Source organism: Alternaria atra, assembly GCF_907166805.1.
Source record: "Alternaria atra isolate CS162 genome assembly, contig: 35, whole genome shotgun sequence".
Classification (NCBI taxonomy): Eukaryota; Fungi; Ascomycota; class Dothideomycetes; order Pleosporales; family Pleosporaceae; genus Alternaria; species Alternaria atra.
Window position 1 is genome coordinate 1,267,822 of NW_025091334.1, and position 24,326 is coordinate 1,292,147.

At 51.3% G+C, this 24,326-nt stretch overlaps 9 protein-coding genes across 9 annotated transcripts; 6 read left to right on the plus strand and 3 right to left on the minus strand.

Annotated features, from left to right (window-relative positions):
• Positions 1–263: 263 nt before the first annotated feature.
• On the minus strand, positions 264–3,629 carry ALTATR162_LOCUS11328 (uncharacterized protein; the record flags this gene model as incomplete). Its single annotated transcript, XM_043318970.1, has 6 exons — positions 264–1,329; positions 1,380–1,586; positions 1,632–2,300; positions 2,349–2,420; positions 3,041–3,188; positions 3,242–3,629. The coding sequence occupies 6 exons, from the start codon at positions 3,627–3,629 to the stop codon at positions 264–266; spliced, it is 2,550 nt and encodes an 849-aa protein (XP_043174905.1).
• Positions 3,630–4,416: 787 nt separating this feature from the next.
• On the plus strand, positions 4,417–5,238 carry ALTATR162_LOCUS11329 (uncharacterized protein; the record flags this gene model as incomplete). The annotated part of the gene is made up of 2 exons (XM_043318971.1): positions 4,417–4,698; positions 4,768–5,238. 2 exons carry the CDS (start codon positions 4,417–4,419, stop codon positions 5,236–5,238), a joined length of 753 nt encoding a protein of 250 aa, XP_043174906.1.
• A 137-nt stretch (positions 5,239–5,375) lies between these two features.
• Positions 5,376–12,039, minus strand: ALTATR162_LOCUS11330 (uncharacterized protein; the record flags this gene model as incomplete). The annotated part of the gene is made up of 4 exons (XM_043318972.1): positions 5,376–11,561; positions 11,608–11,824; positions 11,874–11,947; positions 11,995–12,039. The coding sequence occupies 4 exons, from the start codon at positions 12,037–12,039 to the stop codon at positions 5,376–5,378; spliced, it is 6,522 nt and encodes a 2,173-aa protein (XP_043174907.1).
• A 417-nt stretch (positions 12,040–12,456) lies between these two features.
• ALTATR162_LOCUS11331 (uncharacterized protein) lies at positions 12,457–13,524 on the plus strand (the record flags this gene model as incomplete). Its single annotated transcript, XM_043318973.1, has 2 exons — positions 12,457–12,474; positions 12,523–13,524. The coding sequence occupies 2 exons, from the start codon at positions 12,457–12,459 to the stop codon at positions 13,522–13,524; spliced, it is 1,020 nt and encodes a 339-aa protein (XP_043174908.1).
• Positions 13,525–14,517: 993 nt separating this feature from the next.
• On the plus strand, positions 14,518–16,201 carry ALTATR162_LOCUS11332 (uncharacterized protein; the record flags this gene model as incomplete). Its single annotated transcript, XM_043318974.1, has 2 exons — positions 14,518–15,107; positions 15,169–16,201. 2 exons carry the CDS (start codon positions 14,518–14,520, stop codon positions 16,199–16,201), a joined length of 1,623 nt encoding a protein of 540 aa, XP_043174909.1.
• Positions 16,202–16,768: 567 nt separating this feature from the next.
• ALTATR162_LOCUS11333 (uncharacterized protein) lies at positions 16,769–18,502 on the plus strand (the record flags this gene model as incomplete). The annotated part of the gene is made up of 2 exons (XM_043318975.1): positions 16,769–18,259; positions 18,308–18,502. 2 exons carry the CDS (start codon positions 16,769–16,771, stop codon positions 18,500–18,502), a joined length of 1,686 nt encoding a protein of 561 aa, XP_043174910.1.
• Positions 18,503–19,114: 612 nt separating this feature from the next.
• ALTATR162_LOCUS11334 (uncharacterized protein) lies at positions 19,115–19,783 on the plus strand (the record flags this gene model as incomplete). The annotated part of the gene is made up of 1 exon (XM_043318976.1): positions 19,115–19,783. The coding sequence occupies one exon, from the start codon at positions 19,115–19,117 to the stop codon at positions 19,781–19,783; it is 669 nt and encodes a 222-aa protein (XP_043174911.1).
• Positions 19,784–20,221: 438 nt separating this feature from the next.
• ALTATR162_LOCUS11335 (uncharacterized protein) lies at positions 20,222–22,613 on the plus strand (the record flags this gene model as incomplete). The annotated part of the gene is made up of 4 exons (XM_043318977.1): positions 20,222–21,170; positions 21,221–21,350; positions 21,507–22,025; positions 22,073–22,613. The coding sequence occupies 4 exons, from the start codon at positions 20,222–20,224 to the stop codon at positions 22,611–22,613; spliced, it is 2,139 nt and encodes a 712-aa protein (XP_043174912.1).
• Positions 22,614–22,676: 63 nt separating this feature from the next.
• On the minus strand, positions 22,677–23,993 carry ALTATR162_LOCUS11336 (uncharacterized protein; the record flags this gene model as incomplete). The annotated part of the gene is made up of 2 exons (XM_043318978.1): positions 22,677–23,627; positions 23,685–23,993. 2 exons carry the CDS (start codon positions 23,991–23,993, stop codon positions 22,677–22,679), a joined length of 1,260 nt encoding a protein of 419 aa, XP_043174913.1.
• Positions 23,994–24,326: the final 333 nt, after the last annotated feature.

The following is a 24,326-nucleotide window of genomic DNA, read 5'->3' on the forward strand; positions in this document are numbered from 1 at the left end:
AAGACGTCTGTACCTTTACAGCAGTTATAGCTATAATACAGGCTGAAAAAGAACCAGCTCCTTTGTACAAATAACGTAAAATCAGCAGTCAGGCTACATATGCTTGGACAAGGGCCTCGAGGCATGTCCACGAGTGTGTCAATAGATGATCTGCGATGCCAAAAGGGCAGTCGTGCGAGCCAACGTCCTGCAGCGCTTCAAGGCGTCGTAATCACTCGCGCATGATTGCTTGTGTCACACTGTCGATGGTTTTAGACTGGGGATCAGAATGATGCACCACCTCCGAAAGCCATGCCATTATAGTTGTTGTAGCTTTCATCACCCCAGATACCTCCAGCCATGTCGAGGAACTGCCCCATGTCGAAATCAGCACTCCTCATGAGCGCAAATGGGTCACTGTTAGCCTCGTTCTCGGCTGGCATATCAATGTTGAAATCTTCCATGTAGTGGGTGCCCGGTAAGTTGTTGTATTGATCGCCCGCATGGTGGGTTGAATGCATTCTTGGTGCGCCGGTGATAGGACATAAGCTTTCGCTTGCACTTTGCTCGATTGAGCCGCTGGGTGTAGGTACTGGCGGTGTCTGGCTAGGCCTCTCGGGTCGGATCTTGCGGATGTACCAATTTTTTGTCAGATCATTGATCATACGCATAGCGTACCAGAAGTCAGGGTGTGGCCGCTTTATCTTGTCGAATGTTGATAGAGTCTGCATCCGATAGCATAGTGACTCGAGGCAAAGATCCAGGCGAACCCTTTCCTGGGCGGCTTGGGTATCCCAGCCAATGGCCACATGGTTTTCAGTCGGTATGCATAGTTTCGAGACGGTCATGATCACCGCTGGTAAACGCATCCATTCCGAAAACGATATCAAGTGATACTCCTGAGCTGGAAATGAAAGAAGTGTATCCAGGAACATTTTGCCGGCCTCTAGAGCTGAGAGCAAACTATTGATCTGCGATGAACGTACCGACGCGGGTAACTCCGAAGGTGACGGGCGGAGGGCTACGCTGTGTAGTTGCATCTTGGTATACGAGAAAGAAAGTTCGAGCAGTCTTTGTGATGCGACGCAGCTACACTCTCTCTTCCACGAATCGAGTTGTACGTCTATGAATCGTACATGCATCAACGCTCGCCCGTCGGACAGGGGCAGTTGCAAAGCATCAGCTGTGAATAGCGCATCTTGCACTTGGTCATCGATTTGCCGTAAGGAAATTAGGAGGCTAATGGTCTCGTCGGTTTCGTACTCTCGATCCTGCTTCAAGCTCTGCGCCCACTCTGTCATAACGGGGGTATGTTTTAGCAAATTTGGCTTCTGTAAACCTGCAGCAACCCTGTTTTAGGTCAACATGCGACAGCAGAAATTATTAATATGATGACCCACATGGAAGAGAGGTAATAACAACCCAGAAAAGCACGGTGTCTCTCGCGTTGCTCCCTAGGTGGTGGTGGTGGAGCTTTGGGTCGCTGCGGCATTGGAGAACCTATAGGTTGGAAGTCTTGGTGCAGACCAATGTCGAGAGCCAGTCCTATTACGACATTGTGCAAAAAGAAGATCTGCTGTGTTTTGTGGCTGAAAACAAAGTGATACCTGTAGTAATTAGTATATTCTCATGGATTGTGGGCACTGACATACCATGACAGGTAGACTAATACACTTTGGACTAGACCCAACGTCCTTCGCGGTTGGATGATGGTTCGGTTAGCAAATTCCATACGAAATATGCTATCAAGCTGCATCTGGCGTGTGTGGTCTTTCCACGACGACACCAGAAGGACCGCCAGCAAGAGCATAGGCCTGCTCTCATGCAACTGCTTACTTGTGATCTGCGGCGGTAGCATCACGAAAGGGAACGTTGCCGACATGTTTCGAAAGTCATTTAGCAGCACATCAGCTTCACCTGATATGAGCAATTGCTTAACAATGTCGTGTTCGATGGGAGCTTCAGGACGTTTTGAAGGCCTAAAGAAGCCGTCAAGAGCCTGTGGGACATCTTCACGATCATCACTGAATCTGTGTATGCTGCGGATACTCTCGAGATACTGCCGATCAACCTCAGCACTGTCTGACGCGTCCTGAGTATTTCTCTCAGATTGCATGGCGTTGAGCTCGAAAGATGGCGTCGGCATCCAACTTCCCGGCGCAACGTTGAGTGCTCCCCGATTTCGCCAAGCCTCAGCTCTCGTCTCTCCAGGAGTCGGTTGCGATGCACTTGCAGAGTCGGTTGCCACTTCATTGTCAGCAGCCACATGGACGAGTTTAGCTACGAGGCCATCGATCTTCTGCTCGACCTGCGCAATTCGGCTGCCAACATGATAAGTCAAGACCTAAGATGGACAGAAGACGACTTACGAGGGCGCACGCAGCTTCCTGGCCCTTCGTGGCGCTTCGGCCCAAGTACATTCCTTGCCGGCAGAAAAACATCTTGCAGATAGTTAGCATCTTCAAAACAACGGGATCATGTGGAGCAACGGTTGGACTTTTGACACGCTGATTGGATGGAGTGTACCTTTGGCATAGTCCAGATTGGGCGCTCGGCAAACATCGCGTCTTTAGATTGCGACATCGCTGGCAAGCCTGAGTAGTTCGCGATGAACCCGCTCTCGCAGCGGAGGATTGTTCAGTGTCTTCCATCCGATGCGATGGCGCAGGATCGATGCAGGTGCGAAAGGAGGGCGAGTGTCAGACCAAACCCGGGACGGGACGAACGTTAACATCCGTCCCGGGGCCGTTTCGATGACTCATCGACGCTAAACTTCTAGGAGCTCACTGGACAGACCGATAGCCATGGAACGGATACTTTCATCGCAGTTCGCAGTAGATCTCGCGAAACCATTTGAATTAACAGTCCCTGATGAGACACTGACCCTTCGCGCTTTAGAAGTTTGAACGGTTTCTGCCCCACTTGGGCACCGTCGAAGACCTGTCTCTCTGACCCTCCTGAACCTTAAAACTGCCAGAGAATTCCAATTCATGGATGTAAGCGTATGCTCTATGCTACGCTTTGATACAACCTTCAGCCAATTTTGAAGTGTAGCTTTGACGCCAATCGCCAGCCGTACCAGAGCGTTGCTCCGATCGTAAGGAGGTTCAAATGTATACTCATCGCATGGGCCCTAGAGAACGCCCGATTAAGGACCTTCATGTCGTCGCTCATGGTTCTGTTGAGCTGCGCTTTGCCATCGCGAGTTGCTAGTCCATACATCAGCGATCAACGGTCGTTCCAAGTACCCTGTAATGCATACATTGGTGTACCCTTTCGATCATCAATTGTTTTGTTCTTGGCCCCAATACAATCAGATTAAATCCCGCAGTGACTCCAGCAATAACGAGAGTGATCCAATCACTTCTCGCTCCAAACATTGAAATCGGCCCATGAGGCGGAAATGTCGCTACGACGAGGAGCAGAAGGATTGACTGGCTTTGGAAGTATATCGGAAAGACGCGCTTCTGCAAAGTCGTGAACGCTGATCTAGGGAGGGCTTGATAGGCCACCTTGGTCATTACGAAACTCTGATACAGCTCGGTCCCGAGCAGTGTGGAATAGGCCAGAAGATGGGCAGGTGGAAGGATGGCCATGGAAAGCCCAGGCAAAGAATGCATAGCAGCGCCTATCTGGTGTTCGAACGACATAGTGTACCCAGGTACGTAAAGGCTATTTAGAAAATAAAATAGCTGGCGGCATCAGCAAATGTTTAACGTGCGCTGCCGCCTAGCATGACGGATCTAATCGGAAGTCGCATAGCATCTGTACCCGCGTCGGTGAGATCCCTACGACGATTGTGAGCAAGTCTGTACTGCGAAAAGGGAGCTTGTGTAGTCATTCTAGTAGGGCTATTATTCATACACCCACATAGCACTCTTATTGTGCTTGTTCATGTCACGCGGACAGCGGGATGTGTCTAGGCTTCATTCTGGCGATCGGGTAAAGCCGAAACCAAACCATTATTGGTGACCGATGATCGAGGAGAACATTGTCACACAATGGTAGTCGATACTCTTACATCGCTTGCTACACCATGCGACAACAATATAGAGACTTGGAGGATGTTTTTTTTTTCAAGCGCGTTCTGCCCACGACGCCATTGATGACCTCGGGCTGCATTACCGCGAGGTGCCTGATGATTAGCGTCGCACCCCGCAACTCCTTCCCCGTCCATTCCAACTCCACAAAGATCTGCAACCATATCCCCGGCTTCTGGAATTCCTTCCGCGCATCACGAGCGCTTGTAAAACTGCTTCAGGCAAAGTGAAGATGCAATATGGCAACTCAAATTTGGAAGATCTATGTCCTCCATTCCGCCGGCGTTATGGCTGAGCGCGGATAGCTGTCGCACTGCTAACAACGTACATATGTACCTGATGGAGCTCACATTCCAGGATCCCTAGACCCTCCCAAAGCCAATTGCAACCATTCACTATGCGGGTAACACTCTTCTCTCTCCTTCCCCTCGCTTTGGCAGCGCCGGCCACCATCTACAAACAAGCCGAGAAGCCCATATATTGGCTGCTAGCCGGTGACTCCACAACAGCAACCAACGGCGGTTGGGGCGACGCTTTCCTCTCCAAAACCGTTGCGAGTAGCTCTTCAGGTCACAATTATGGGCACAGCGGCGCGTCCACGAGATCCTTCCGTGCCGGCGGCGATTGGGCCAGTGTCACCAAAGACATTGGGACGTACAAGGAGGACTACAGGGTCTACGTGACGATTCAGGCATGGCAACACAAGAAGAGGAAATGAAAAAAAAAGTTTTCGCTAACAACACAACAGTTCGGCCACAATGACCAAAAGCCCACCTCTGGAGTCTCCCTAACAGACTACCGCAACAACCTCGCGACCTTCGCTTCCGAAGTCGAGCAGGCAGGCGCCACACCCATCCTCCTCACTCCCCTAACGCGCCGCACGTTCAACAAAACAACGAACCGCGTCATCGAGAACCTTTCCAACGAAACCGCCATCACACTAGACGTAGCTCAATCCAACGACTTGCACGTCGTCGATCTCAACAAAGCATCAACCGCGTACGTGAACGCGATCGGTCAGAACGGAGCCGATACATACAACTGGGGTGAGAATGGTACAACAGGGACTGATCGAACGCATTTGAACCCTTGGGGGGAGGTCGTGTTTGCGCGCATGGTGAGTGATTTGTTGGTGGCCAAGTATGAGGATGAGTTTGGGGAGTGGACGGTAAGGAATGAGACGTTGAGTGAGCTGATCAAAGACGGGAAGGTGGCTTAGATCATCACTAGTTGATGTGGGATGGAAGAGAAGACTACAAAGATATCCAGGCCTATCCAAGAGGATGGCACTCAAGCGCATAGTTGGCGATCAGTAAATGTTACAAGAGCCCGTAACACACATATATCAGTCACCACTCATCCATACCCCGCTCCGTCGTACCCACCGCTAGCCCACTTCCTCCCTTGCGCCTCACCCTGACCATGCGGATTGCTGAATGTGCTTGTACTCGAGCTGGGCGTATCCCAGGGTGCATACTGGCTACCAGCGTTCGTGTGTTGGCTGCTCTGGATCGAGGCCGGAGACGAGGCCGCACTTTGATAAGGATAGGGTAAATATGGTTGCTGCACTGGATGTCGAGGTGGTGGTGGCGGCGAGGTGTGAGGTGAGTACTGTTGTTGCGGTGGCTGCGGTGGCCCTTGATATATCCATTGCTGTGGCTGACCGAACTGCTGTGATTGTCGGTGTGGCAGTGGTGGCGGATATGATTGATTCATAGACCCAGTGTAGTTGCCTTGTGAAGCCATTAGAGGAGGTCCGAGTTGAGGTGGTGGGGATCCAACCTGATGACCCGGCGCAGCATAGTCGTGCTCAGAGATCGATCGATCCAGGGGTGGCATGGACTGTCGCTGTTGATGGTAGCGGCTAAGCGCTTCCAGATTGGCGACTGACTTGCGGTTGACAGCCTTACTCTGTCTCTTGAGTGCATGATCCGCGCTACCCTTCCTCAAAGGCGTGCTGTTGGGTTGAGGTACACCAGGTACCGATCCGGCTGAGTTGTGCCTTTGTGATGCTAGGGACGAGGCCGAGTATTGCCGTTGTCGATCTTCCATGGGTGATCGCATTCGCTCTGGCGATGATGGTGGAGACTGCACTTTGCCTTGAGCGAACAACGGGGCCGGATATCCAGCATATGATGGAACTGGCGGTGGCGAGGTTGAGTTACTAGCATGAGTTGTAGCCTCTGCGTTATCTGACCTGAGGTGAAAAGGTAAACTCCATGGCTCTTGAGGGTGCTGGCTGTAGGTTGGTCCAGACTCCTTTGCATCGCCCTGTACGCTGGAGGAAACGTACTCCACTGTCGAGGGCAAAGGTGGTACCGGAGGACGGCGGTGTATCCCAATGCTGAGACTTGCTGGAATCTCTCGGCGTTTCACGGTTCTGAACCGCTTCACCGTCGGATTGCGTTTGCAGCGATCCTGTGCCTCTTTCAACAGCTTCCGTATCTTCGCCTCTTCAGACAACTCTTCTTCCAGTTCTAGGTCAGTGACGCTGCCTTCGTCGGTCTGTCCCGCCACGGAGACGTTGTCACCCTCCCATTCGTCATCCTCGGTATCTTCTTCTTCCTCATCGTCGGAATCACCATCGTCCTCGTCATCATCCTCCAAGTCTGAGTTATAGCCTTCTTCTTCTGGAGCATCAAGTGCTTCGATCGCCGAACCTCGAGTCGGGTGTCGGGCGTAGACGTTAGCGCCAGCTTTTAGCAAGGTGTCAACGCAGGCTGATTGACGATAAGCGCAAGCTTCAACGAGCGCTTCATCCAGTAGGTGATCTGGAGGTTTCATCGCAAGAAACTTCTCTAGGATGATCTTGTTGCCTCTGATAGAAGCCGCGGCGATGGCACTTCGATATATCCCGCCTTGAACCCGAAAGTCTGCTCCGGCATCTAGTAGCTTGACAACCACATCCATACGGTTGAAGTAAGATGCAGCTACGAGAGCAGTGTTGTATTTGCCTGCGCGGTGGTTAACGAGTTCGATGGCTCGGTCGAGTAGCTCGTCAATGATAGATAGATCAGCCTTCATTGCCGCTGTCTGGAGAGCGTCTCCATATTTCCCTCCTTTTGCATGCACATCGGCCCCGTGTTCTATGAGTAACCGCATAATATCTAAATCGTTTCCGTGAACTGCAGCAGCTACGGTTGAGCCAAGCAGGCCTCCTAAAGCTGAGGCGTTAGCGCCGTTGCCGAGCAAGCGCTGAACAACCGGTAAAACGCCAGACTGAGCAGCGGCCAGGATAGGGAATCCGTGTAAGCCACCGCTAGCATTTACATCAGCGTGATGCTTGATGAGCAGCTTGACAATCTTCCCAAACCCACCGGCAGCAGCCGCAGATAGCGCGCCGCCAAACTTTCCATTGGCTGGCCGGATATTGACCGCTGCACCATGCTGCAACAACTCTTGAACGATGTCGAAAGAACCAGCAGCACAAGCGGCCTGTAGGGCTGTACCATACTCGCCAGATATGGGCTCGGTAATGGTAATATCGGCACCGGCCTTCAACAAAACGCGGACACTCTCCATATCCTCTGCCCATGCCGCAGCTTGTAATGGTGTTCCGTAGGGACCTCCAACTGCATTGACGTCCGCTCCAGCTTCAAGCAGCACCTCACAACAGTCCTCATCACCTTCAGCAGCTGCGGCATGAAGGGCGGTGCCGTACTTCTCACTTGAGATGTGCACGTCGGCATCATGCGCGATAAGAAATTTCAATCCGTCTATATCGCATGCATCGGCGCAATTGATCAAGGCTGTCGTGCCTCTGGCGCAAGCTGCATTGATGTCTGCAACGTTCTTCAAGACCAGCTCCAGGTCTTCCGTAAGCAAAGTGGACGCCGCCAGTGATATCACTGGCCAATTGTCATCGCCTCCGCGTACGTTGACGTGGGCGCCATGTTCAAGCAAAATCCTAGTCGCAGTGCTGTCGCCTTGCTCAACTGCGGCAACGATCGCATACGAAAAGTGCCCGCCGAACGCATTGACGTCAGCCCCTTCTTTGATTAGAAGACGAATGGTCTCTTCATTTCCAGTGTGTACAGCGGCTTGCAATTCGTTTCCATAATAACCGATAGGCTCAGTATTGAGCTTGGCTCCATGGTCGAGCAGCAATTGGACATTATCAACATCGCCGAACCATGCAGCTGCCTGAAGGCATGTGCCATAATCTCCACCGCGTTTGTTCACGTTTGCTCCTTTGGCGAGGAGAGCTTTCATGATGTCCGTTGTACCGTCATATGCACTGGCGGCTAATGCGAACCCGTACGTAGGTCCTTCCGTGTCCGGATCGGCGCCAAATTCTAGAAGTAACTTCACGGTATCGAGATGCTCATTGTCGGTGGCCTGGTACAGTGCCTCATCTAGTTGCGCTTGATCAATTCCCTTTGGGTGGAGTAACTTGAGCACTTCCGTGCGACCATAGAACGCTGCCAAAGAGAACGCTCTCTGATACCTAATGGTACATGCCGAAAGCTCTGACTCCTTGTCCAGGATGGCCTTGACGATAGGAGCGTAGCCCCGTTGGGCCGCGGCTTGCAGCGCCTGTTCAAGCACGAAAATCCGTTCTTCTTTCTCGAGCAGAACCTGGAAAACTTCCAGATGGTTGTACGTAGCGGCTACGCTCAGAAAGCTTCCATAAGTCTTCATTGGGCGGCTAGGGTTCCATGATTGCGATAAAAGGTGCCGGACGACGTCGGCATGTCCACGGCGGGCTGCGGCACCAAGTGCAGACCCGTAGAAATAATCCTCATTTGGATCAATTTCGGCGCCCTGTTCAATCAAGATACGGACAGCCTCGATATTGCCTGAGAAAGCGGCGATGTTTAGCGCTCGTCGACCAGGCCCACCAATGAGGTTGACGTTTGCGTTACGGTTCAGCAAAAGCTTCACGATGCGGTTTTCAAGGTTGCCAGCAGCCGCGTAGAGCGCCGTTCCTTGATCAGGAGATGTTGCATTGATATCGGCGTCGCGGTCGAGTAATGTGCTGACGATATCGTAGTGGCCGTTGGACGATGCAGCATGGAGCGCAGTCGGGTTGGCACTGCTGCTCGAGAAATCAACGTCAGCGCCTGCTCCAAGCAACGCATTGACAATCTCGTCGCAGCCACCTTCGCATGCGTAGTACAGAGGTTGAAACCCTAACGAGTCTTGTGCGTGAACGTCAGATGTTCCATTGTGATTTAGGATGTGGTCGACCAAGGCAGGAAATTCGAGGATCACAGCGACGTGAAGTGGTGATATGTCCTTCTGATCTGTCATGTTATGAACATCTTCTATGGTCTTCCACCATCTTTGGCGAGCATCAGAGCCTTGCTGCCAAAACGAGTGGTCAAAGTCGATCTCTTCGAGAACGTCCGGAGGGGCTCTCTTCGCATGTTCCATCCAATACCGAACAGGATATCGTAGATCGACATCTAGCAGACCTTCATCTTCATCCTCTTCCACATCTGAGGATGAATCAACATCTTCGGCGGTCTCATCGTCTTCCTGCTGTTCGCTGTGTTGGCTTACGCTATCCTGAACTGATCTGCTGCCGGCATCGGCGGTTTCCGGAACTTCTTCTTCTTCTTCGACATCAGGCTCTTCCGTTGGCTCTTCTTGTTCATCTTCGTGCTCTGAGCCATCTTGGTGTTCGATGGCTTGATATATATACTCCAACGATCGTAAGGCGATGATCCCATGCTGCATATCGTCGAGGTCCAGAGACAGATCGTTCTTTGCATACTTGCGGAGATGCTCTTGTGCAGAGATGTCGATCCACTCAACGGTGCTATTGTCTAGATCCCAGTCGTTGCCTCTCAAGGTAAAGAAAGCTCCACAGCGCACTATGTAAGCTTTGAGTTCTTCCAGATCGTCCCGATCATCCGAAGGCAGTCCAGCCATAACAGCGAGCTCACGCATCGTCGGCGCTACGTACGCCAGAACCCTGCAACGCAATATCTCTTTTGTGTATTCATAACCCTCAGCCTGCGGGTTCAGAACACGCTTTCGCACGTGCTCGAACATATCCGTCAAACCATACGGGAACGACTCTAGCAATTTCCGGATTTCTGCGTGTTGGATACGTCCGGAACCCCAGGCATTCTTGACTTCCTGTATAACTAGACTGACGTAGATCCAATTGTCTTCCGCGCGTGAGTAGATGTGGCGCTTCACAAAGTATGCCAAAGATGACGGAAGCTCAAGTTCGTCGACGTTGGCAGATATGTGCGCTTTGAGATCGTCACTGACCTGCGCAGAGTTTTCCGCATCGTTCAAGTTGATCTCTAATGATCTCGGCCTCAAGCACTTCTCGATGTTCGGACGGCCGCTACGGTTCAGCAGTAGCCATTTGATGGGTTTATACTCCTCTTCGTCGTGCGTCACAGCCTCGGTGTCTAGAGTCTCTGTCATGTACTGCAGGAATTGTTCCAACGACTCCTCTGCAAGTTGCTCCACTCCGTACACCACAACGAAGACATTAGTGCGAGACAGATCCCGCGCCATCTTGTGTAGTGCTACCCATAATGCAGGCACCTTGAGTGTCTCCTCGGTGTCAAAACTTTGCTTCCCAGCGTCTTTGCTGCTCCGGGAATCTGAGAGCAGATGGCGCGCAAGATCTTGGTCCAAATCGATCATCTGGCGGACAACCATTTGCAGCAAACCTTTTAGCGATCTTCTCATAGTATCGCCTTGGTCGCAGAAGAACGATATAATCATGGAATTGTTGCTTTGCATTTGTCCGAGATACTCAAGAGCAGAAGCAGCAATCGCGCCTTGACCTGTACCCGCTTTTCCGTGGATCCAGAGAAGAGGACGTGCAACCGAGTTCTTCCAGGTCTGGAAGCTGTCGATCTCTATCACAGACGACAACTTCGTGCCCTTTACTCCTTTATAAGTGCCCTTTACAGCGGCTTCTACGTCGGCAAAGCCTTTGCTTAGAGCATCCATCATGCTATGATATGTGCGATCATCGACCTGAGCCTGTCGAAGCATGTTTTGACGCGTTTTGATGATGATATCCGCCTTGTTGGCTGTCTCACGGATCTCGTCAGAGACGGAAGTGAAGTTTCCATCCTTTGGCCCCGTGTACTTGTTGAGTTGAAAATGGTCTGACATGAGAGAGATGCTATCGAATGACTCGATCGTTGCGGAAGACTGGTCAACGATGCGCTCTTTGCTCTTTAACCATGAAATTCCCTTGACCAGGTAATTTACCAGATCGCTATCGTTCTCTTCCCAGAAGCAAAGTAGTCGAAACTGGGCCTCTCTTGCCATGAAAGAGAACTCCGTGAGGAGACTACGCAAGATCTCCGAGTCCTTTTCTAGAACCTTTAGCAGGCTCGATGGCGTGCCCCAGCCGGCAACCTCGGCCATGGATGCTAGAACCATTGCCTTGGACTGGCTCGATGTACCGTGAAAAGGTGTACCGAGGAAGAAACATCCTGCGATCCAGGGATATACGTTGGGGAAATCTTTCTGGCGTGATCTCGACATGAGTAATGCCTTTTCGAGGATGATGCCACCTAGACAATGTGAGATAAAGATAATGGGTGTCTTAGTCTCGTTCTTTGGTGTGTCAGTAGGGAGCCATCAGAATGGCGTGCTCACTTACTCTAGATCGGTCAAGTCCATGTAGCAGTTTGTTTGCAACGTTGTCGATGCGTTCGTCAACAGATCCTTTCCCAAACCACTGCGACTGGTATTGGAACACGCTGATCTTGGCATGCGGTATCTTTTTGGGTAGCATGTTCGCATCGCGTAGCCAATGCACTTTGTCCTTCTTCCATGTATATTCAGGATCTGCGCCTAGGCCCGGAATGGCGATGATCCTTGAAGTTCTTAGTTTTCATCTCCCATGTTCAATTTGCGACCACCTACTCAACTTTGATCGAGAACTTTGACGTCGCCTGCTCATCACTGGGATAGAGGACGTTTAGTCCGGGGTTGAAGGACTGCGCTCGTTAATGGGTAGGTAACTGAACATGAACATGGCACTGACCTGCGCGTCGAATTTCGAATGTTGGACCTTCGTGGCCGAAGCCATCGCGAATCGTAGCGCTGCAGCAGAACTGCGCTGGAAATTGAGAACTGATGGCTATTGCGAATGTTGGAACCATCTCGAGAAGAATGCCTTCGGGGTCTGTAGAGCGCTATGCTCCCGCGCATGGCTTTGCCCCCTGCATCCAGGCTTCGCTTTCAACTTTGGGGGCCTTATGTATTGGGGGCCTTAGATATTGGGGGCCAAATTACCGAAAACAGGAAGACGTGGAACATGTGTCAGCGGTGGCGCCCAGTCCTTGGGTACCACTGTATTGGTTGCCGAATATCGAGCGCTTGGGGCTGTTGGCGATGGGGCGGAACCGGGGTCAAGGCTCGCGGACCCGCCTAGGCGACGAGCTCAAGTCTTCATCCCGCCATCGCAATCGCAGTCGTTCTCCATAACTCGGATGTAGTTTCCATGATGATTGACTGCTGCGAGGTCAGTAACAGCCTCACGAGCCTCTGTCAGCACACTGATATCGTACAGCAGACGATGAAGTACCCAGTGCCTTTCCAGACGGCGCCTTTACAGACTGAAAGCCCGGATGGTGGCTCAAAGTCGAGAGTCCCATTGTTGCCAGCAACGTACCGAAGAAACTACAAGATCGAGCCCATCGGCAACAACATCGGTGCATTTCTAGATATCGAGCTGAACGTCCGCCGACTAAACGAGGTTCATGAATGGCTCTGGCTCGTGGGTTTACCAAGCGCACCACGACCTCTTCATTACCAAGTAGTGAAGAAACGAGAGATTGTGGTGACGGAGCAGATGGACCTGCATCTTGTTTGGTCATCAACATCTTCATCGTCGATCCTTCTCAAACCGCTGCCTCGCTTCCTCCTTTGCCCAGACTTCTGGATCATGGAGATTTGCCCACGCCGACACCTGTACGAGACGGCACTGGGCTTTCTATTGTCGTATATTGCGCTCATCGAAAGAGAAGTCGACTATAATCTGGCCATCTACCACGGCCTCATCCCCAAAGAGGTTACTTGGTCTGGGTGGCTGGCGCTCGTTGATGAGGTCGTCTGCGCCTCTGTACAGGCGCACACAATTGGTGCATCAACTACATCATCTGTAGATTTGCTGGAAGGACTTCCGGGCGTTAACCAACGCTTCAACTACGGGGAATTGCGCCTCGGGCGGCTGAATTGGATATATCGCTTGACCATGGGCGAGTTTCGCGGGTACCTCAGCGGCTGCACGACGTACGGAGCCTTCATGCGTGACAACATCAACAGTCTCATCACACTGTTCGCATACACTACCATCGTGCTCTCCGCGATGCAGGTTGGGCTTGCGACAGAACCTCTTGCAAACGACTATTCCTTCGGCATGGCGTCATATGTCTTCTCCATCTTTTCCATCCTGGCTCCGCTGGCATGCATCGTCGCTATATTCGGCGTTATAGCCATAATGTTTGTTATCAATTTGGCGCGTACGCTGAGGATTCGGAGGCATAAGCGGCGTCAAGGTGTCAAGGTGTGAGGGGGCCAATTCGGAATTGACGGGCGAGAAGGTCGGACGCGAAACGCCCTGCTGCTGCAATGACGCGCTCCAGGCCGATAGCCTGAACTTCCCCACCAAACCTCACGACACCTTCAGCACTTACCAACACCACGATCCGAAATGCCCTGTGGCAATTCGTTTGTGGTCACTCTTCAGCGATGAACTATATCTAGAGCAGGCGCTGAGCGTGCGCACAAACGATGGAACGAGGGCCTGCAGGCGACGCACACATATTGCGATAATATCTCAAAGGCACTCAGGCCTCGCGGATATCGCCAATGAGCTTTTATGTCGTCCATGGGCATCGTTATCGGAACTAGTTACCAACGATACCTCCAAAACTACACGGCTGTATTACCAGTAGTCATGTCCACTTACTCGGATTATTTGCGGAATACACGCGATCGAGACTTGCAAAGCCTGGCAAACCACATGCTGTCTTCCCTCGCTCGTTGGCGCGGTCAGCCATACAATTATAAGCATATCCGCTGTGGTGATTTGTCTTTAGGTGTGCTTTCGCAGCATCATTACTTTGGAAACGCGTGACATAGCGACGTAAACTCCCACACTGTTTATAGGGTGACATCTCTAATGCATCGAGTTATTGTGTTGAAGGTTATATTTGTGGCTGGCACCTCTGATTCCCCTCTAAATCAATATAAGCTAGCATCTACTCTAATTGCTAGGTGATATTCGCAGCAACTTCATTCTTGACATGTCCCCAGCTTCAATTCCTCTGTTCATCACCCTACCACTCTTATGCTTCTAGGCACGAAGGCAGCAGCGACTCGGAGTCGAAAATCGGAGTAAGCCTCTGCCGAGGAAAGCCTTTATGCCGGCACTTAGCCTGATCAATGTGCTAGCGCTGAGACTAGATCCTACAGACATCCACAGACTGGCACAACTCCAACAGTCTTGACTCCGTCTCCAGTCTCCAAAGTTTCCCACAAAGCATTTTCAAAACACGACGTGATGAACAAAGAACCAATGGAGCTCACCAGCCCTGGGACTGCAGAAGCGCCAAAGGTTGTAAGCACACCAGAGAACACTGCATCGCTTCCCCAATACCCTCGTGGTGTCCGCTTGGTCTTGATAACCGTCGGTCTTGTCCTTTCTATCTTCCTCGCAGCTTTAGATTCGACAATCATCGCTACCGCAATTCCGAGTATCACAACGCAATTCGGCAGTATCAGTAACATAGCCTGGTATGGCTCGTCATACTCAATCACCAACACTGCGTTCCAGTCCGCGTGGGGTAAAGCTTACCAGTACTTCAACCTCAAAATCACTTTCATGTGTGCAATTGCAGTGTTCGAAGTTGGTAATGTTATATGCGCAACAGCACCATCGAGCGAGGTCTTGATCTTTGGAAGGATTGTGGCTGGTATGGGTGGTGGCGGAGTGATGACGGGAGCGTTTATCATCATCGCGATGACAGCTGGGCCAGAGTATAGATCGGCATATATGGGTGTGTTGGGTGTGACGTTTGGATTTGCAAGCGTCGTAGGACCGTTGATGGGTGGTGCTTTGACAGATGGTCCTGGATGGAGGTATTGTTTTTGGTAAGTAGTCGAGGCCAGGGAGACTTCATAGTATCTACACCAGAGCACTCACTCTATACAGGATCAGTCTGCCAATCGGTTTCGCTGCAGCGCTCACGATGTTCCTTTGCTTTACGAATCCTGGAAAGCCCAAAGACGTACGACTTCGCGAGAAATTCTTGAATTTGGACCTCAATGGCGCAATCCTGCTCTCTGGATGTTTCTCCTGCTTCATTCTGGCCATGCACTGGATCGGCATTATGCCTTGGACTAGTACACGTGTTGTTGGCAGCTTTGTGGGCTTCGCAGGTCTCTTCGTCTGCTTCACGATCAACGAATACGCTATGGGTAGCCGCTCCATGGTACAAGTTCACTTGTTCAAGAACAGGCTAGTTTTAGCCAACTTGCTCTATGCTTTCTTCCTTGCCGGCGCCTTCTTCCCACTCATGTATACATTACCAATCCAGTTTCAATCTGTCAATAACAACACGGCTTCGCAGAGTGGTGTGCGGCTCATCCCGCTTGTTTTGGGCGTCGCGGTCTTCACCATGGTATCGAACGGACTGCTCACCTTCTGGCGTCACTACAAGCCCTTCTTTTTTATTGGCGCTGTCTTCGCCGTAGTCGGCAACACGAAAATACACTCCCTGGATGCGAACACACCAATCAAAGACTGGGTTGGCTTCGAACTCTTGACAGCCATGGGTGTTGGCCTCGCTCTTCAGATCCCGATGATTGCGAATCAAGCTCTGGTTTCCGCTGACGATCTGGGCGCTGCAACATCCATGTCGCTCTTTATGGAGAACTGCGGTACGGTTTTGTTCGTCGCATCAAGTGAAGCAGCGTTCACAAACGGACTGCTATCGAGTCTTGCCCACAACTTGCCACAAGTCGATGCGAAAGTGGTATTAGATGCCGGCGCGACGCAAATCCGCACTTTATTCTCGGGCAACGAGCTCGAAAAGGTGTTGAATGGATACTTGGATGGTTGTAAGACAAGTCATGTCATCACCGTGGCCTGTGGTGCGATGGCTGCAGCGATCAGCTTGTCGAATGCGGGGCCGGCGGCCATCAAAGAGATAAAGAAGAACATCGAAAAGAGTCATGAGAGATAGTTGCTCAGTGGTGTTAGTGACGAGGCTTCAACGTCTTAGATGATGTTTCAACATAAATGACTGGGCTCAACGCCTTGCACCTGGATGAGCTGAATGCTTGCGCTGTAATTCGACATATTTGCATTACTAGTACAAGTCATTCTAATAGGCCAGTGTCATTGCTTTGTGCTGCTCAACGCACAATATGATGAGCTTGGCTGATATGATACCGATAGCTGCACCGTGCTGATGTACTGCCGCACATTGATCGTATCCGAAAGGTGCCATTGCGGCTGTATGAGTTATGCTTCCCTAGGGTTTGATCTATGATAGGTGCTGAATGAATATGCATACCACGCGTCGGGGGAATGTTGCATCATTGCCTGGTGACTTGGTTCGCGATTCGTGAGGCTCAATTGGTGTCGGATGAGAGGTGCGCGTGGATGGAGGCGCGTGACGTAGCATAAGCTTCTAGCCGTATTCGGCCACAGCCAGGGCCGTGCGTGAGGCGGCGACTCAGCCATCGACGCGCTTATCATAACAGTCCCATCTCTCGCCTTGTCGCCTCTCCTACAATGTCCACACATCATGCCATCAAACAAATCGACTCTTAATCATCGGAGCCGGCCCTCCAACACTACATTCGCCTTCGGCATCCTCGCGCAGGTCGCGTTACTCGCCTGCATCTTCTGGACTTACACTATCTATGGCAAACTCCGTGAACCAACCATTTTAGCGGAAGCATCAGCTAAGACAACATCGAGACCAAGCGGCTTCACCTTGCGACATCTTTTGGATCATGGTGCTGGCCAACCTGGACCACGAGCACGAAGGTTGGATGTGACTCCAGAGCGATTTGCGGTTGCTGGCGTCGATTCCCACATCGGGCCCTTTATCATCAAGACAGCACCGGTCAAGATAGAAAGACCTGCGTTGCATGGCTACGATGCACAGATCCCCATGTCGCCCATGTGGATCGCCGAAGATGTACCGGGTCCGGATGTTACGGATAAGAACACGGTAATCAGCTTCGCGAACATGTCCGAGGATGCTTACAAGGTCGGCCGTGATGACTCTGGATGGATGGACGTCGATGGACGTTACAACTCATCAGTTCCTTTCGGTTGGGATGACAGTGGCATCCGAGGTCATGTGTTCAGCGATGACATGAACTCTACCATTATCCTGGCGGTGAAGGGAACGACTGTAGCCATGTTCGAGGGCGATGGAACCTCTGTGCACGACAAAGAAAATGACAACTTGTACGGCTCTTGCTGTTGTGGTCAAGGTGGCACATATCTTTGGCGAAAAGTGTGCGACTGTCAGACTGGTACCTACACTTGTGACGAGCAATGCGTCAAAGACGAGTTACGGAAGCCGAACAGGTACTATGCTGCAACTGTCGAGCTGTATCAAGAAGTTCTCAAGCTCTATCCGAATGCAAACATTATGACGACAGGACATAGTTTGGGAGGCGTCCTGGCATCTTTGATCGGCTTGCAGCACGGTATTCCTTCGGTAACGTTCGAAGCCTACCCGCAAGCCTTGGCAGCTAAACGTTTGGGTCTACCAGCTGCTGGTGACGTCGCTCCACTCAGGAAGAATACAGGCGGCTTTCACTTCGGACATACCGCTGACCCGGTATACATGGGAACCTGCAATGGCGCAACAAGCTTTTGCTCTATTGGCGGGTACGCCTTCGAGACCCTCTGCCATACCGGAAAGAGATGTGCATATGATGTGGTGAAGGATTGGGGATGGAGACAAAACACACAAACCCATAGCCTAAGGTACGCTATTGATAATGTGTACATGAAGTACAATGAGGCAGCAACATGTCAAGAAGAGGACGTTGGGTGCGTCGACTGCTATCTATGGAAGTTTGAGAACGGCACGCACACCACACCGACGACTAGCTCAACAACTGCAACAAGTACTACATCATCAAGGACGCGGACTGAGACGTGTAAGACGCCTGGGTGGTGGGGATGCCGTGACGAGACTACCACGATGGTATCGACCACATCCTCCAGCACATCAAGCTCACCAACCAGTACAAGTACAAGTACCTGTCAAACTGTGAGTTCACAAATTTCATGAATGCGCATTCATCGCTGACTTCTGAAGCCCGGATGGTTTGGTTGCAAAGACAAAACTACAGCTACTATAACTACTACTACGTCGATTGAGCCAACAACTTCTTGTACCTCGAAGGGCTGGTTCGGTAAGTGTCACGATGATGTGCCTGCGACGACCACACCAGCCATGCAAGGCCATGCCTACTGGCGGGCAGCAGCGACCGCAACACAGACGGCACCATAGGTTGATCAAAGTCCCAAACGTTTTGTGCGGGTGGCAGTTGATTCTATACAGTTGTACCTACACAAGAGTAACAAAATAATTAAAACTTTCGCACTCATCGTCATCGTCATGTACGCGAAGTCTTTGTTAAGTCTTACCCCTGTATGTGTTGCGCTAGTTCCATCTGAATGAGTATCTTCTTACCTTCACTACACTTAAGCATTTGTTTCCGAAAAATGTATTCGCGCGTGGGGTAAAAAGACTTTGGCTCCCGAGAATTTCTCAAGGCCGGCACTTGTTTGAACCATTACCGCTGTCATGGTTCCCCGGGTCGCAAGATCGTGCCAGGCACTCGACTCAATGTGAAGACCCCCGGTCGTATGGGTCCTTCATCTTTACATCCTGATGTTAGGTGCAACCTAATGGCGCGATGCCGACGCCCATCCTCAATCAGGAAATCAAGCGAAGGCACTGATGGACCTGGCCTCGTACTTTCGGACGTAACCCGTAGGCTAAACCCGAGCGACATGAGTCATCTGTCAAATCTTTAGGCAGCAACCACCCAGTATGTTAAGGGCGAAATACATGAAGCTCAGATTGGCCGTCAATTAAGCTTTCTCAGCCTCGTTCAAAATGCTTGACCACGACTTCCATCTCGCGACACCGCGCCTGTTCATATCCCACCTTATCCCTACCAACGATGCTCATTGCGATTTCATGTACGATCTGATGCTTAGTCCAGGCATCGCTAAAGAAAGGCCTGCAGCCGATGTGCAGAAGGCAATGAGCGTGCCGCCTCGCGATGCTGGGAGGAAGTTCATCACTGACTGTGTTGATAAAATGGAGAAGACGGGCTATGGTCGCTACCTAATCTCGCTAAAGCCGACCTTAACCTCCGACTCTTCAACACCTGGAAGCATCGAAGTGCCTTTCTCGCAAAGACAACTAGTGCCAATAGGCGTCGTATCAATGCAACACGCGCGCTTCCCGTCCGCCCCTTCAGCACCAACAATCCCAGATGTCGGCTTCGGTTTACTATCTCGATATTTTGGAAACGGCTACGCTACTGAAGCTGCAACGGCTCTGCTGAAGTACTTCAAAGAAGAGAAAGGACAGACAGAGTTTTGCGCCTTTTGTAGACCGGATAACGAGGCGAGTAAAAATGCGTTGGCAAGGTTGGGATTTGAGGCCAGAGGCTTTGGGAGAATAAACGGTGTTGTGGAGGGAGAATTGCTGGGTGCGCTGGTATGGACCATGGGCGTTGGAAAAGAGGAGAGTGCGCTTGAGGCAAGAGGCTTGTAGTGAGTTGTAAAACATCAATTGATGTGGCCGACGGTGAGGAGTATACCCGTAAAGCCTCGTAGCTATACGCAAAATCTATTTTTCGCATACGTCGTTCGCATGTTGTAGCTTGTACAGTCACAGCTATCTTGCGTTTGCGCAAGCTAGTCGTGTTATTCATAGATTCTATAGTGGGTGATGGACGCGTCTAGTGATGATGATGCTGCCAGCCACATACTCGGAAAGAGTGCGCGCGATGACGTTCGTACCTCGGCCCAGAGGCATGCCAAGCCCACTACCAGCCGAGTTTTTTATCCGTCCGACAGCCTCGTCGGAACGTCTCCATCGACGAGAGACGGATGTTCCGTCAAACGGTGAGACGCGTCCCGTTACTGAGTGCTGCAGCACGCTTTGGTTCTTATCCATCCGTACTCAACCGACACTACATTGATCCTCGATATGTCCACACCATTGGATCAGTTAGCGACGCGTCCAGGGAAACGGCGTCGACTTGAGCGCGTTGCTGCGGCCTGCGACCTTTGCAAGAAGAGAAAGGTCAAATGCGACGGCGAACAACCATGTACCTATTGCACGCGAAAGGATCGTGCATCTACTTGCACGTTCAGTGGTCCTCATGTACGCCCTCGCACGCGTTCTGCCGGCCACACTCCTACCCACGGTGTTCGTTCCGACGATATCCACCGTCCTCACGCTCGTTCTACAGGCCATACACCGAATGACCGCGATGGCGATGAGCAGGATGATGCCCTGCGTCAAAGGAACGACTGTGAAGTTGCCGACGTGGGGACATCACTCTCCCCAACACTAAGTAGAGACGATCAACAAGGAGACACAGTCGTGCCCCTTGAAGGTCGCATCCTTCGTGACGCCCAGGGGAAATCCATCTTCATTGGCGATTGCGCTCCGCTCTCTTTTCTGCAGACAGTCAGGCACCTTATCACATCCGAGGTGGATCCAAGAGCCACTGTCCAAGCCACCCGCGATCCCATCATCGAGATCGCACGCCCCGAAACCACAGATGAACATTTTTGTCCTATTATTGACGTGCAGCAAGTTGACGCGCTAGTCGAAGAATACATTGCTGCAAGTAGTGGCCTTGTTCAGCTGTTTGAAAAAGAGGATCTCGCTCCTGAATTGAAAGCCTGGGTAGATAGCAGAACTTCAAGCTCAGAAGACGACGCCGCCGCTGCAGTCTTTTATCTTGTTCTAGCAATTGGTGCACAAGAAAAATCCGAGGAGAAGGCGGAAGCCTGGTTCAAAACCGCTCGGGATCTGCTTCTGAAGCATATGTGCAATAGCATGAACGTTTCTACTGTTCAGGGCTTCGCGCTCGTAGCAATTTTCATGCTTCGAGCATCTCAGCCGAATGGAGCGTATTTGTATTTCTGTATGCAAACAAGAAAGCAAAAAGCCGGCATGCGGGCTAACGTACTTTAGCTTTGGCTGCGCGTGCCGCATATGCAATCGGTATACATCGAACTGAAGTAAACGCTTCTTTTGGCAAGACCATCAAGCTGGTGCGGGATCGTATCTGGAAGAGCATTCGTGTCATTGACCAACTAATAAGGTGAGAGGCGACTATGTTCTGTCCCAAGATAGTCTACTGACCTAGTATAGGTATGCACACTGTTTCGTAATCCTCGCCCCAAGGTGTTGAATATCCCGCGAGGTGCTAGCAGCCCTGCTTTGAGATCTACGCTAATTACTCCGCTTCACGATTCAGCAATGCTTTGGGTCGACCTCCATCCACTTCCGATGTTGACTGCACCGTCAAGTACAATGCCTTTGAGGAGGATATGGAAGCCGACAAGGTCAGTGTACTGGATGCAAGCGTCCAGATCTTCATGATAATTGAGCGCGTTGTCGTCGAGGTGTATTCTCGCAAACGTATATCTTTACGTATCGCCGATTATGTCTCGCGACAGCTGAAGAACTGGGCATCCAAATGGCTGTACAAACTATCCAATCTCACAGCTAGAAGTCATTCTCGCGAAGCACTGGTGGGCGCTTGCTCCACATTGTGCTCCTACTACTATGGCATAATGCTACTCACACGTCCATTCCTTATCTACGAGTTGTATGAGTACATGGGCGCTCCACTGAAGAGCGGGGGCACACAGTCTGATCACCAAGAGAAGCGCAAGTACGCAGACGCTGCACTCGATGCAGCTTCGACACTAGTGGATACTCTACTGGCTGTCATTCGCACAAACCAATTGCCTCGCAGGATGCCGCTGATAGTGTAAGCCACATGATCGTCCCGAATTAGCTGGAGCTAACAAGTATCAGTTCTTGGCTTTTCACAGCTACACTTGTTCTTGCGGTTGGTGTTCTTGGTGACTCGGGACTCATGTTAGTAGACAGCTGCAAGGATGCGATTATCTGCATGGATCACTTTGGTCAAGTGGACCCTCACGCCCGACAATATTCGCAGGTCGCTCAATCGCTACTCAAGATCACCACCGCGCATGCCAAGAAGAGGGAGTTACACTTGCGACGGAAACGGAAACAAGCGTCATCTGAACTGTTTGGTTTATTGGCTTCTGAGTCTACTATTCTGCACGCCCAGAGAGATGAATGCGAGACACAGCTCGGTCCTGGGTCTCTGGTCTCCCGAGACTCTATCCAGCGTAACGTCCCTTCCTCAGGGCCACTCGATTGGACTATATACGATGCCGACTTCTTCGCTCTGCCATGGCCGAGTGAGAATGATCAGGGTCTCCAGGATTTTCTACAGCCAGGCACTCACAACCTTGATGGTGTATCTGTAGCTGACATACCGCTGTTCCCTATACATGACCAACAGATGGGTAGCGACTTTTTTCCGTAGGCTCTAAATGGATGCCTCGGGGCCACGAATGGTTCTTTTCTTCTAGGCATCTTTCAACACGCTTCAATGTACGACTTTTGTTTCGCTGGTCTCGTCTCTTGAAGTGCGTAGGAATGGTATCAACTTGGTACCTCCTGTTCCAACCAATTCTTGCGTCTTCGGCTTTTCCGTAGCCAACTCCGTTGAGGCAGAAGCGATGTCTCTTCTCTTAGGCCCAGTCTTCGGCTTCCCCATCCGGCTCGGTATGATGATGTACCTAGTCACCAGAGCGATGTGCTTGTCGCGGAATCCACTGAGTGCCGCAATTGCTTCGTTGAATGCTGTCAGAAGCTCAGCGTTGTCTCCATGACTGTTCACGTAGCTTCGGATGTTTGCGATCGCCTGGACATCGTCAAGGAAGCGGGCGTGGGGCCCGGGCATGTAACCACGCATCTCTGCATGGAATCCGCCGCTTCGAGAATGGTCGACGGAGAGGACGGCGTCGAAAAACTGCAGCAATGAAGACTGGCCGTTGGATCCGCCCCGATACGCGCGCCATGTGCCTTTTCCATTGCCCTCGTCGTAAAAGACACCGTTGGGTAGACCGGCAGTGGCCATGTTCATACTTCCCGCCAGAAAGGGTCGGATAGTATGATAGAACATTTGCGGGTCGCACCGCTCGTCCATACGTTCCAAAAGGCGGCCAATGCTTTGCATTCCTTGTCGAAAATATCGCAGAGCGTGTACAATTGTTCTGACGTCATCGGTCTCGACCGCTTCGATTGCACCAAGCATGGCCTCGATCAACGGGCCTGCCCTTGCCTCCATGGCATTCGATATGATGAAGAACCACGACTCATCATCACTACCGGTCGCTGTGTGTAGTGCCACCATGTTCTCTGGCTGTGTCAAGTCGGCTTCTTCGCTGAGTGGTGTCCAGTTCCACAGATTCAGAGCCGCATATGTGGCCACCGGATGCACCTCAAGATATTCGGCAGTCTGCAGAAACGGCACAGTAATCGCTGGAGGTAGTCGCTGCATTCTTGTTAGAGCTTCAGATCTTTACAGCACTGTGAGTTGATGCTGACGTACCTCGGATGGCTCGGGACCAGTCCATATGTAACCTTGAGCTATGACAGCCAGTATTGAATGAGCTCTCTGCCATTCCGCCTCACTAGAGAGTTGCGATGTGTCTAGAACCGGCAACTCATCAACCCATTGCCGTATCTGCTGTGTATCGATGAGTTTCGGGATTTGCTTAATAATGTTTTCCCAAGGTTGATAGTAGGTATGTGGTAAGTGAGTTAATGGTGATTCTGCAGGTAAGAAGCCATTCTTTGAGATGCCATAATAAGGGAGTGCGGCGGGTGAAGGGAGAACGGGGATCCTGTGGGGGCTCATTGTGGAAAGGGTAGCGACAGTAATGTTGCACAAATAATATCGGAAGGATACGTCCTTCCTAGCAGCGGCGAACTCCCGCTTTATTGCGCTGAAGAGAAAGGTCCACGCGCAACCAAGGTCACGTTCGGATGGCTGTCGGAACCCGGAACGACGGATGCATTGTCGGAACACTGTCCGAAATCCCAATTGAGAAGGTGCGAGCTTAGTTTGCTGCAAGCCTCAATCAAGGCTCTTGCTTCGAGGCGTAGTTGATAGATCGCGGTACATATATAGTCTGACGCCGTCTACTCAGTTATGGTCTTGGATTCGTACATTACATTGCAATTTTGTTGG